Here is a 13506-nt window from a genome sequence, read left to right on the forward strand (position 1 = left end):
TGGCCTGCTGGGTTGATACGGTTTGTTGTTGCTAGTTTGTCGTTTGCTGTTCGCCGCATTTGAACCTTTATCGCTCAAGGGCCACTAAATGGCAAAAGTTACTGCTATAGAACATGAAATATACACTAGTATATCGCAACAAACTCATCAATGCACATGCAATGCGGCAAAGCAAGTGCTCTGTAGATGGCGCTACCTCTGTAGCGGTTGTTATGAACTTTGTTGTGGATACGCGATGCGAACCAACGGTTGAAATCCGCGTGCACGGAAATAATGTCTCAGTACCGCATCTATGTTGAATGTAGCTGAGTAGTTCAGCGCGTAACGCAAGCAAGATAATGACGCTAAACCCTTCACCATACGATATAGATGATGTCCCAAACTACGACGAAAAACACCCCGCAGATGACTCGCACAGGAACTCGTTTGAAAAACTGAAAGCTGCCCATGTGAGGTAAGTACACTGAGTACAGTAATATTTTGAAAGCGTGAACGTGGTATTTCCTTGATCAGTCTTCAAGAAGATTACGTGAGGCTCCAAAAGGACTTGAAGAACACTTTGCAGTCCCTTCAAGACGTCCGGTCCAATCATGTCAACATACTGCAAAAAGCCGACAGGATTATTTCAGAAAAAGAGGCCACAATTAAAGAGCTTCGTGTAAAGGTAAGGAAAGTGTTACAAATTTCGGGCGATAGGTTTAGACAACGTGATACGATAATGCGTGATCCGTGTACTTTTTTGTTTTCTTTCAGTTAAGCTCTATTTGCGAGGATGATCTGCGGAAAAAAATAGAAGAGGAGTTTCGTAACAGTTTTGCAGACTACACAAAGCAGCTTCAGACAAACCATGAAAGATGTAAATCAGCCCTGCACGAAGCGAATGTTCAGCTCACAAACATGAAATCTATGTTACAAAGTGCAGAAAAAAACCACCAGAGAGCTGTTCAGGAGCAGAATCTCAAATACAGAGCTGAGGTACTGTATTAAATGGGTCACACCTTACGTTAAAACCTCTAGCAAGTGTAAAATTGCACAATTTACAACCATTCATTCACTGTTTGTCATTCAATAGGTGAATCGACTCAAAGTGGAAATCCAAAGTTTAAAGACCGAGAAAAGCAATGCTGGCGGAGAAGATGTTCTGATGCAGCTCCTTGATGTGCAGAAAGAAAATGCAGACTTACGAGGCAAGCTGAAGAGTGTTTTTCTTGAATTGAAGGAATTGAGAAATGAAAAACATGACCTTGCTCTGGAGAAACAAGCAGCTCTACAGAAACATGTCGAAGAGCTCGCACTTGCCGAGGAATCCAACAAAATCATAGAAACAAAGCTCAAAGGTGCCCTGTCCCAAAGAGAGGCACTGGAGGAGATGCTGCCCAGATATCGACAAGAGATAAACCAACTTTCGCAACAACTCATATCTTCTGAAGAAGAGAAGCTCAGCCTAAAAAACACGATATGCCTGTCTGAACATAAACACAAGGCCGAAATTCTACAGCTGAGGACGGATGCTGTCCACCAAAGGGCTGAGCTTGAAGCCAAATACGAGAAAGCTTTTTTGGAGCTGGCAAGTAAGTCCTACATTGTTTGTGTGCCACTACAGCCTGCAAATCACCTGTAAGAGCTGTGCGATACAGAAACGAGACATTTCCTTCTTTTCCAGGTGCCAAAGCAGATGCCGAGATAGCCATTAAAGGCACCGCTGACCAGAAACAGCTCTTGGTTGAGAAAGAGAAGGAGCTTGAAAAAAAACACCATGCCACAAGAGCAAAGGACTGGGATCGTGCGAGAAGACTCGAATCTGAAAAGATTCTTCTGGAAGCTAAACTCAAAGAAATCGCCACTGCCAAAGCAGCCGCAGTTGAGAGGCTCGGTGAAAGTGAAAAGCAGATTAAGCATTTAAAGCAAGCGCAGGACAGCCAAAGACAGGAATTTGAGGAAGAGGTGCTTGCACTGAAGGCCAAGCTGAAGGCAGTGTCAAGTGCACGGGAAGATACAAACAATGTTGCTGCTGAGAACCAAGTTTTGCAAAGACGTCTGGCTCTGTCTGAGGAGGAACTTGAAAAAAGTCATGCAGCGCTCAAGGATTTGCAGGAGCAGAAGGAGCTGTTCACAAGAAAAATTGAGGCTCTTCAACTTGAACTGCAGGTACTCGGTGGTTCCTTCATTGAAAATGTACGCGCAAGATTTCTTTTGGGGACTTAACTTGTCAGAGAAGTTTGTCTTAATCTCTTAATTACTGATGTAAACAAATTCATATTTTTGCACTTGTGGCTCTGTTGACTGGTAATCAATCAATCAATCATTTTATTTCCTTTAGATAAGGTGGAGGACAGGACTAAAAGCTCAAGAGCTTGACGAGGTCCTGACCCCGTTCACAAGTTGACAAAGCAGCAGGAATGGCAGTCAATCATGCACAACAAATATGAAATAAACATATAGGTATAACATCATAAAAAAGAAATACAAAAAGCTTATGAAAACAGTGCTAAGATAAAAAGAAAGTAGTTCAAATGTATGGTCATGAAGTGGCATGAACATGAAAAGCAATAATAGAAAGGAAAGAATGGGCATAAATTCTGAGAGATGTATCATTGAGGATAATGTATCAGTTGGGCGAAGTGTTTCATCTGACAGTTTTGTTTAGAGGAAGGATCAAAATCTTCGCGGTTTAACAAAGAAGGTAGTCTGTAGGACAATGATTGTTTGTCATAAAAAGTTCTTGGGGTGGGTACAGTCCAAACTTCTTTGTGCCTGGTGAATCGAACACTTGTGTTCACGCTAAGTTTAGAAAGATTTATTGTGGTATTGGTACCATGTTTTCAAAATGTCAAAAGGAACAAGAAGATTCAGACGACACAGTATTTGGTCTGAAACATTACATCAAGCATAGTTAAATAGCTGCACGTTCTTCAAACAGATCGTGCGTGCCTGTAATTTCTTCCATTTTAGTGCAGCAAGGTCGTTCAGTCCCAACTTGAAAAACTGCATCATCATTGCTATATATTGTCATCCAACATAACCTTCTAGTTTATCCGTGTTAAATCACTGAAGCATTGTTAACAGAAAAGCTATTAAAGCCATTGAATACATGCTGAATTGATTTGTAAAAGTGTGGTTTAAGGAATATTTTGATAAGCTTTAAGTCTAACCATTCAATAATTTGATTGATGTTTTACTAGCTTTTATAATTTTAGGTGCATCACAGAGCTACAGGAGAGCAGGCGTTGGTTCTGCATTGTCATCACATTTTTTGGTGGGTTTCAGAAAATGAAGCATATTGCAGACAACAAAAGAAGTAAATGGGGAAACCTGGTGCTTTTTCTTAATTTGTCCCTATTCACAACCTGTTAAATGTTCTGGTTTACTTATAATCACTGAGATGCCATAAGAACATCACTAACAGATGCGCATGCATGCTTTCAGGCTGCTCAGGTCAATACTATTAAACTCTCGGAGCAAAGCGACAGGACTGGTATGCAGATGAAGTTGGCCTGGGAGCAAGAGAAATACGACTTTGTGAAGAGAATTGAGGAGCTTGAAGCTGAGCTGCGGCAAGCCCATAAAGAGTTCAACTGGAAATTGAGGGCTTTGAAGCAAGTGAGTCGAACCTTGCATGCTCACATGAGTATAAAAACACAAGCTTTGAGCAGGTCTTAGACATCTGATCATTCATACAATGATGAGGTAGTGTTGAAATTACATGGCATTCCACCATTTCCCAGCTACCATAACATATGTATACTGTCGATACATATTTTACAAGAGCAGCTGCTGGAAAATTGTCAACACTATTAAAGGAGTGCTGACACAAAATTTAAATAATATTTTCAGCTTGTTGCTCTAAAATAAAAACACAAGTGTCGGGGACCCTATAAAGAGCGCAGCAGAGCTTGAAATTTCATTGCATGTATCCTTAATACCGCTACTTCATCAAAGCACTTTTGTTTTTGGTAACGAGGGACTTTTCAATGCAAGTCTGATGTCACGGAAACATGGCAGCTCGTGATGTACTAGCAGCAGCTCTGTTATTCGCTGTCTGTTGCATGTGGTTCACGTAAAAAATGAGTGAATTGTCGTCCAGCGATTTCTGCGATTTAGGTATCACGCAGGATGCAGAGTTTGTAAAATCGGTAAACTGTATTGACTCATTGTGATAATGTTTATTAGCAGATTCTGGGTGACAAAGACTTTCATGTCAAAGTAAATTATTTTATACGTGTTGTTCAGCTCCGGTGTGTGGAGAGCATTGATAGTGCATATTGTAGCAATGAAAAATGTCCTTTTTGGGGAGCCTCAAGATCATATAATTCCCGTGCTTCTTCTTTTGAAGACCAGACTGTTACAAGCCATGCCTTTAAACCCTTTTTTATGCACACTAGTGGAAAAACTAAGTATAAATGATTGCATACAAATCATTAAGAGTGAATTTGGTTTGGTCTACACCTAGTTTCTGATATCTTTATGTTATTTTTTCTTCCTGGTTGATTTGTGCATTGAATCTTTGAATATTACAGCATTGCTTTCCCTTATTGCAAGCCATTATATTTATATGTGGTAATAAATGGTGAGAATACATCATTGTTACTATTAAACTTATAGGAATGCCAATATATAACATACTTTAAAGGTGTTACAGCCCCAAACCATGATATGATTATGAGAGATGTCGTAGTGGAGGGCACCAGAAATTCTGACCACCTGGGTTTTTTTAACATGCTCCTAAATCCAAGTACACAAGCCTTTGGTATTTTTACCTCCATTGAAAATACAGTCACCGTGGCCAGGATTTAATCATGTGACCTGCGGGTCTTACAGGAACACTGTAAGTTCATCGTGTAAATCATATTACTTTCATACTTCTTCTTTTGCATTGCTTTCGTTTCTATGCCTCTCCTGGCGTCATGAAGAGAAACAGGGAGTACCGAAAGGCTGTGCATTCGTACCGATCAAAGATAAAAAGCCTGAAATCGGAAATCCAAGAAAAGCATGCTGAAATTGGTCACGTAAGGTAAGTAGAGGACTCACAGTACAGCTTCTTCTGCTATACGCCTCCGAAATGAACAGTTCATGCAGAAAAGAGCTGCCGCTTGTGCCGACGAATTCACATCACATGCCTGACTGTCAACAAATTTATTATAACACAAATCAGATCACTTCTCGGACAAACACTCCCACAGCAATGGAGAAAAGCAGGCAATGTGCACAACCTAGTGCTTAACTATTGAATGCACAAACACAAAGGAAGATTCATTTGCAGACGCACGACACGCGTGCTCATTTGCAGCCACACGAGCTCATTTGCAGCCACAGCTAGAGGAATTAGCAAGGCACTTTGTTCTGTGTTTTTACTCAATAAGTGAGTAGGGATGTATTCAAGATAGTTACTGCTGGACACTTCTTCATCAATTCCCAGGTATTCTTGCCAAAATTTACAGTGGTCAGTCTGGTGACCGTAGATCGGCGAACTCGTTCACGAGTCGACTCACTCAGACTCGGAGCTGCGAGTCCGAGTTTCAGTGATTAATATTTTCGCAAGTCTGAGTCCGGTGGAATCAAATTTGCGTGTTAGTCCAGGTGAATTCGGCTCAGGAACATTTTGGTGAGTCAGAGTGAGTCCTAAGCACAAGATACATTTCTAGAGCGAGTCTGAATGAGTTACATTTTGTTTTGCCGACATAAGGTTCTATCTAGTCATTTTCAGCATTGCTATCAGCCTTATATGGATTCGCATTTACTCATAGGTATTCTAAAGCAGTGTGGTTTGTACACCATTTCAATATTTATCAATTACAGCCGTAAATTACCTATGGGAGTGCCTTGACCTCCCCCCACCCACCAACTCTTCCAGGGAATTTGTTCATTATTGTGTCTTATGCTCTCATCTCTTTCAAGAAAAATGACCTTACTAGTCTGGAAGCACTCAAAACTCGTTTTCGAAGATGCAAATGGCAGCAAGAAAAGCACCGATTACATGAAATATTGGTCTTAAAGTGCATTGACACCGCGATCGAAAAAGCTACTTCTAGGCTGACGGACTCATAAGTTGACTCACTCGGACTCAGATCGAATTACGAGTCTGAGTGAGTTCAGGTGAGTAATGTTTTGGTGAGTCCGGCTAAAGAAAATGTTTGCCAGTGTGAGTCCGAGTGAGCCCGGCTCAGGAAAATTTTCACGAGTCTGAGTAAGCTCCACAAGTTTTTCCGACCTATGGTGGTGACTTAATTGAAATGTATATCAAAAGATACGGCGGGGCGGATCAATGATTCCACAATACACAGTTCACAAGTTCGAATTGCAAGTGGAATTTTTCTCGCTACACATTTTTATTCCCCAAACGGTGTCATAGCGCTAGCCACCATTTACCAAAAGGTGTCATAGGAAGATGCAACAGTAGCGTATCTTCCTCGTTTATATTCCTAGCACTCTGTTATCATTTGATACAATTAATGAACTAGTCCTGAAAGCTGAAAGCCACAATGACATTTTTATTCGTTCACATTTTAAAGTACTGTCTCATATTTTTATCTTCGATGCCGTGTTACCTTCAGTGTGTGGCCTTTGTTCCATTACATAATAAGATTGAAGGTCACCTGTGTGGCACACTCTCGCATTTCCATGAAGCACTGCCCTCACGTGCCTTGAAGCATTAATGAAAAAGCTAACCAATGAATGTATCTCTCACATCTGCTAAGAAGCCATCAGTTGACATTTGACGTACAACCTTTCAAGGTGTCTGCTGAATTTTGATGGCACGTACACCGAGACACAACCTTTATTGCAACCAAAAGTTAATCCCACTCAAGGCACAGATCACAGTTAAAACTAGTCGCCATACTTAATGACAAAGAACAGCACCACACCGTGATAAACATGTATGCAGAACGAAGACGAATGACCACACTAATTTTCCACACACTAGAGCAGCCATCCTGGCTGTAAATCGAAGAAGCACAAATTACGAAATGTTTCATTCGAGATACATGAATAATCTCAGCTGTGTGGCAGTGGCAGTCGGTTGGCACGGGAATAAGTGCCATGCAATTAACTGACTGGTAGATGTTCGTCCCAGAACTGTGTAGGGGCAAAGCAGAATTGAAACGTGTCACAGAATATATATTCTTTTGGTTATTTTGAGGGAAGTGGCTGGTTACTCATTTCGGTTATGCCTTCACACTAAAAAAATTGCATTGCAGGCAGAGTGTACCTCCAGATATATACAGGGAGCTCCAGGATGAGCTGAAGAAGTTAAGAAGGCAACAACTTGAGTTTCGCTCATTGCTCGAACTGCCTCCCACTCTTCCAGGGAGGACCACTGGCTCCTTATGTCGCTCAAACGATGTAAGTACGGTCAAGAGAATAGCTTTATAGAGTATTGCATGTTGAAAATGTGCCTTTGCTAAACAAAATGCAGTAAAAAAAAAAGACCAATCAACAGTTTTACAAGTCTGGGATTCCTTTACACAACGTGTTACACAGTTTAGCAATGCAAACACTGACAATTTGTTCGACATTGAGTCCCTTTGTTTTGATGTTTCAAGTTAGCACAGAGGCTGATAAAGAGAGAGTGGAGGTTGAAGACAGCAGAGTAAGCATGTACAGTCAACCACAGAAGGTTGCGGACCACACAAGCGTGTTCCAAACTGTCTGTTCACGCCACCTAGTGGTGCGCCATCGACCGTCGACCACCGTGCTAGACCAAAAACGGCTCTTCCTTGTTATTCACTAGCCTTTATATTTTCTACTGCTGTGTAATGCATTGTTAGTTCGCAGTTTTCACGCAAAGCGCTTATCTACTGTATAAACGTCACATTTCTATTTTCATAGCAGGATCAAAGCTATCGCGCTGTGCCTCGAACGGCGTTTCATGGGCAAGTCATCACTTTCTGATAAAGATTGCGACTGATGACAGTTATGCGCATAGAGTGCTCTCGAGGCAGAAGCACGTCGATGCATGTGCCAAAAAGTGTGGTACATTAAAAAGTGAAAGGTGAAAATTATTTCTACCCAGTCAGAAAATAGACAGGCCATAGATAATGAGAGGGTTGCTGCTCGGGTGCTGTAGCGGAAGTGTCGCAAAGAGACTTTTGGCCATGTGCTCGCATGGTCTGTAAACTTTTGTGGTCGACTGTACGTACATTTATTCCTTGGTCCCATTACCTCAACATGCATTTTTTTGTTTGAAGAAACTGCCAATTAGCATTTTGTGGTGCCTTATCAGTGGTAATGTGAGGCTTCACTTGAATAAATGAAAGATATAAAAAACGTCACACACGTGCTTAAGGGATCTTAAGCTTAGTCATATGAGTTGCAAGTTTTTTTGTAATGTTCTTTTCCAAGCTGCGAGATCCTGCACTTTCTCTCACATTTTGTTTTAGGTCTTTGATTGTTAATGATGTGTACTTTACTACTGCATGCAACGCAGCAATAGGTAATGGATCGTGTGAGCATTAACTAGAATATACAACCACTGAAAGGCCCCTCCCCCATCACATTCCATGCAATGCCAGCTGAATGGAAGCTTCTTATAAAGGATAAGTGTCGCACAGTGTTACTTCTGTCTTGCCGACCGCCTAGCTTAACGCCTTCGATAAAGCTTACTGCTGCACGAGTTGGTTCATACTTGACAGTAAAAAATTATTGCGCACTTACTTACATGGCCACAGAAGACAGCGATGAGCTCAAACTTTCAACTAACCTTATTTTTTGTTGCAGTCAATACATATGCACATATCAAGCATGTTATAACAACTGCAATTGGATAGTCATACTCTTCAGATTACAACATGCCGTGCAAGAATCTTATTTCACAATCTAATAAGGAAATCATTGCTATAAAGGATAGAATTCTGGAAACTGTCGAAAGAATTGTTGCCGAACACTTTTCGTAAGTGCAGAGGTAAAGTGGGTGAACCGAAAGAATTTTAAATTCTCAGACGAGGGGGCGAAAAGAAATCTTAAAGCTAAGTTATACTGGTGCATCTTTCAAGACTTTGCTAACCAAAGCTGCAGTGTGCTGCTGTCTGGCTGAATAGCCCACACTGAAGACAAAAATTAGTGTGTCCTTGATTGTGCAATAAAACCTTGTGGTCTTCCAGAACCGCCCTTAGCTCTAACCATTAAGCCATAAAGACTTGCATATTTTTCTTGGGCTAATGCCAAGGAGTTCTCTTAGATAGCTGGAACTAACATGCAATTTACAATTAAGCATGTGTCCTCTTACGTGACACTTCTGAGATGTCTAAGAGGCTTACACACTGCAGCTAGTGAAAGTGGTATTAATCACCAGTGCCTTGGCTAACTTTGGTGGGGTTAATTTGTTGCCGATGTCCATTATGCATATCGTGATAGCTGCCCTATCCTTCCGGATCACACAAAGCTCTGCTTACACCAACTATTCAAAACTGCCATAGAAATTAACCCACTGAAAATTACATTTATGCTATTTTATTCCTCACGTAAGACCATACATTTATGCCATTTCTAACAATTGACTCGCATGTTATTCACCCCTCTGATACGACGACGTTCCTTGGTGTTACCATTGACTCTTACCTAAAGTTTAATAAACACATCGCAGCAACTTCGTCCAAAATTTCTTTCGGCATTCTTGTTTTAATTAAAACTCGCCCCTTCTTTCCACTGCACATTCATCGTGCATTATACTTCGCCTTCATTCATAGTCATTCAACATATTGCTGTTCTTCCTGGGGAAACACTTACAGGATTCATCTCTCCAAGATTTGCTCACTTGCAGAATAAAGCAATAAAAATTATCACCTTCAGTCACTGGAGGGAGTCTGCCACGCCCATGTACTGCAATCTCGGCATTCTCCCCACGAATTGTTCCATCTCATTGAAACTGGGTATTCTCATTTTTTGTGCACATCATCTTGACGTTGAACTAGAAAGCATCCTACCCTATTTCCTAGCAAACACAAATTTGACTAGATTCTCCTCTGATCTTAGCTTACTGTTGCCGATAGTACACTCGAACTATGGCAAATAGCGCTTTTTTCAGGTATTTGCCTATGAAACTTTCTTCCCTTGATCAATAAAGTTTGTCATAATATAAAAATATTATAAGTGACATTAAGAAACCATTTCTCCCAGCTTTCATGTTAACATTTTTTCAGCGTTTTTACCTTGTGTTTCTTCATTTTCTTTGATTGATTTAACTCTTTGGAATATGTGTGTTATTTACAAGTTTTTCGTTATTGTTGATGTTCTATGCCTAGCAACTTTAAAATTATTTGCGCTTTTGCTTTTCTGTTTTTGTTAAGAAATTCACGCTTCATAATGCACTTCTTGTCGTCACTTGTGTGCCCTGTATTTCATCAATACATTCTCAATAGGAGGTCTCCCTGATGGTATTTACCTTGGGACCTCCTTCTGTAGCACTTACAAACCATGTCATTTGTATTTGATGATAGTGATATCTCAACAAACCTTCAACCAACTTTCTTCGCAAGTTTGTGCTACTGTAGCTTCCTTCTTTCCTAAAACGTAAACAAGAAAATCTTATCTAGGAAACAGCCAACAATTCTAACTCATTCTGCTCTTGTTTTAGGGGCGAAGCTCCTCGCAGTCTAACCTTGTCATGCGTCACGCGTAACCGAGAGAAGAAGAGATGAGAAAGAAAAGAAGGCAGTATCTCCCAAACAGTATAATAGACGGCACTGTCTCATAGAAGTACTTACAAACTGCAGTTGAGTGAGGATATTCTAGATAGCGCTGTACCTCTACTCTCCGATGGGCTGCTGCGCGGGCTGTGCCTGGATATGCAAAGAATGGGTGCTTCTCTCACTCTTCAGGATAGTCGCCGTACATGGCGGATCGTTGGTGGGGTATAGACGAAGCAAAGCGATGAGCGCGTTGAAGACGCTCGCGCTCGGCTTCCTTGGCTCGGGTCTCATCGGTGTTACCTGCGCGCCGTCTGCATTCTCGAACGCGATTGCACGTATGGACGCATGCACAGACGAACAGACACACGGACGGATAAATGCACGGACGCTTTGCCCCACTCTTCATCATTCACTCTGTGGATATGCTGTGATTTTTTTCCAAGATTGCACTGTTTGTTTATATTAATTTCAACAATACCAAAGATAGTGTAGTTGCCTAATTTGTTCCACTACTGTTTTTTTTTTTTCAGCGAAGTGCAGCATTGTGGAGCATTACAGAAATGAAAGAAAAGCTGGATCGGTTAGATGTACAGCAGTGCCAACAGATGGATCAGATGGTCACACTGGTGAAGAAGCTCGGTGAAATGACGCATCAAAGTCCGCCCAGCAGTATCGACATCTCATCGTTATCGAGACACAGTTGCAGTTCTAAATCCAGTAGTGCATCAAAGGAATTCCATCATTCATCCAAAAATTAGATGTCCCCCCGTCTAAAATGACACGGGACATAGCCAATTGGAATCACAGATAATATATATATTAATCACTTTATACCACAACTTGTACATGAATACAAAAATATTTTTGCTATAAAACCCTGTGTATATACACCTTGTACCAATACTAAAATATATTATTTAACATTACGATTATGTTTCCATGTCATGAGTACTTGATTAATGTCTAGAGCTTGCAATGCCAGTAGTAGATGGGCATAGTTCTTTCCCAAGCTTCCAAGGCATACAGTAGTATATGCTTATGCCAAAAATTTCGAAGCGTTAGCATATGTGATTCACTTCCTCAGGCTTTGAAGGATTGCAATGGAACCTGATAATGTTGTCCTAGCGCTACTGCAGTCAGGTACAGAAAGATTCGGAAGCTTTCGAGAAAGCACGTTGCAGTGTCCACGAAGGGTGAGACTACGTGGCAAGGTTATAGGGTTAAAATTATAGTGCACTAGAGACGCGAGTTATCAACCACGTGACACCCGTTAACAGTCCCACCATAAGGACCAGTACGGCGCCGCGCACTTTCCAATGCGCCCACGATCCTCTGAGCTGGCGAACGACGTCTTCAACCTGGGCACGCAACGCCTCCGCATCGCCCGTGTTGTCAATGACGTAATCGGCTAGGCCGCACTTCTGCTCCAATGGGAGCTGAGAGTCGATGCGCTTTCTCGCCTCTTCCTCGGTGAAGCCGTTCCTCAGCATGAGCCGCTCAATTTGCTGCGCGGAGGAGCACTTCACGACGATCACCTTGTGCATAAAGCGCAGCATCGTCTTGGTCTCGTACAACAGCGGCACGTCGACCACCACGAACTGGCGACCCCTGAGGAATAGCTTGAAGCTCTGGAAGGCCATTTCCTTGTGTATTTCCGGGTGGGTGATGTGGTTCAGCTTTCGCCTCTTGTCGTGATCGTTGAAAACGATCCGGCCCAACGCGGGACGGTTGAGTTGGCCATCGCTGAGTAGCACCTCGGAGCCGAACTCGCGACGAATTTTGGCCCAGGCGGGCTTTCCGGGCTCGACCACTTCACGGGCGATCTTGTCCGCGTCTATGACATCGATTCCGAGCGAAACCAAGATGCTGGCGACCGTGCTCTTACCGGACGCGATGCCTCCAGTCAGTCCGATTAGAAACATCGCTCTCGGTTACCCGCGCGATTACGCCTGGGACGAAACCGAACGACGACTCCGCACCGCTAACCGTCCGACTGCGCAGTATATGCTCGTCTGAAACAGGCTTCTGGATCCGTGAGCTTTGCCTCAACGGAGGAAAGAGGTTGCAGGAAAAAGCGTGAAATGTAAAGTGGCGAAACGAGAACGGGAAAACCGCGAGTAAACACATAACACATACGAGAATGGACAAGTAGCCGAGTGCAGATCGGCTGCTTACTTGCGTTGGATTGGTGGGCAAGTCAGAGTCAGTCATTTGGCAGAGGCAATGGAGGAATTCCTTGCTCCGTGGCTGAGCTTTAGTTTCGTTTCCAGCTGATCTCGCCGGCAGCTCATGAGTGCTATTTTGATGCAGTCGAAACAGAATTAAGTTCACGTTCTAAGAGATATGAACGGCATGTACAAAAGTCTGTGGGAGTTTTATGAAGCCAACAACCGCAAAAAAGAAAAAACGCTATTCTCGCCTCCCGCTGCCGTTTTGCCCCAACTCTCGACTGCTCTAATTTTAGCTTCCGGGGAAACAAATCACTTGCTTGTTTACTACCTACACTTGTTTGTGTCATGCAACAAAACGCTTCGGAAGCTTATTCTGTAAATGGGCAAGTGCTGTCGGTGCGGTGAAACGCCTCTCAACGAATTGCATCGGCCCGTAAAACGCGATAAAAAAGCGACATATCGGAAGAAACCCGACGAATAAATCGTACGACGGCGCACACAAGCGTGGACGGAATCGTAACGAACTCCGACGTGCTGCAACCTGTTTATCACACCGCACCATCTCTCGCTTCGCGGCATAGGCATAATCACAACTGCCTCGGCAGACGGTACCACGCACGACATCGCCAGACGTCCCTGCAACGGCGGACGTCATACCGAAAAATTCATACAGAGAAACAAAAAACACGCGCCGCTTGTCAAAGTTGCTC

The 13506-nt window shown here is 42.5% G+C and overlaps 2 protein-coding genes across 2 annotated transcripts; one reads left to right on the top strand and one right to left on the bottom strand.

Annotated features, from left to right (window-relative positions):
• Nucleotides 1-5: 5 nt before the first annotated feature.
• LOC119174667 (centrosomal protein of 83 kDa-like) lies at nucleotides 6-11551 on the top strand. Its single transcript, XM_075895282.1, has 9 exons — nucleotides 6-454; nucleotides 514-664; nucleotides 754-975; nucleotides 1073-1571; nucleotides 1664-2148; nucleotides 3427-3600; nucleotides 4911-5011; nucleotides 7197-7341; nucleotides 11156-11551. Exons 1-9 carry the CDS (start codon nucleotides 339-341, stop codon nucleotides 11381-11383), a joined length of 2121 nt encoding a protein of 706 aa, XP_075751397.1. The 5' UTR covers nucleotides 6-338; the 3' UTR covers nucleotides 11384-11551.
• Dpck (Dephospho-CoA kinase) lies at nucleotides 11434-13456 on the bottom strand. The gene has a single exon (XM_037425677.2). It carries the CDS (start codon nucleotides 12545-12547, stop codon nucleotides 11852-11854), a length of 696 nt encoding a protein of 231 aa, XP_037281574.2. The 5' UTR covers nucleotides 12548-13456; the 3' UTR covers nucleotides 11434-11851.
• Between the last annotated feature and the right edge of the window lie 50 nt (nucleotides 13457-13506).

Source organism: Rhipicephalus microplus, chromosome 5 (assembly GCF_043290135.1).
Source record: "Rhipicephalus microplus isolate Deutch F79 chromosome 5, USDA_Rmic, whole genome shotgun sequence".
Lineage (NCBI taxonomy): Eukaryota > Metazoa > Arthropoda > Arachnida > Ixodida > Ixodidae > Rhipicephalus > Rhipicephalus microplus.

Coding starts and splice junctions, on each gene's coding strand:
- LOC119174667 (XM_075895282.1), top strand. CDS start 339: ATGACGCTAAACCCTTCACCATACGATATAGATGATGTCCCAAACTAC. Junction 665..753: donor TTAAAGAGCTTCGTGTAAAG/GTAAGGAAAGTG, acceptor GTTTTCTTTCAG/TTAAGCTCTATTTGCGAGGA. Junction 2,149..3,426: donor CTCTTCAACTTGAACTGCAG/GTACTCGGTGGT, acceptor GCATGCTTTCAG/GCTGCTCAGGTCAATACTAT.
- Dpck (XM_037425677.2), bottom strand. CDS start 12,547: ATGTTTCTAATCGGACTGACTGGAGGCATCGCGTCCGGTAAGAGCACG.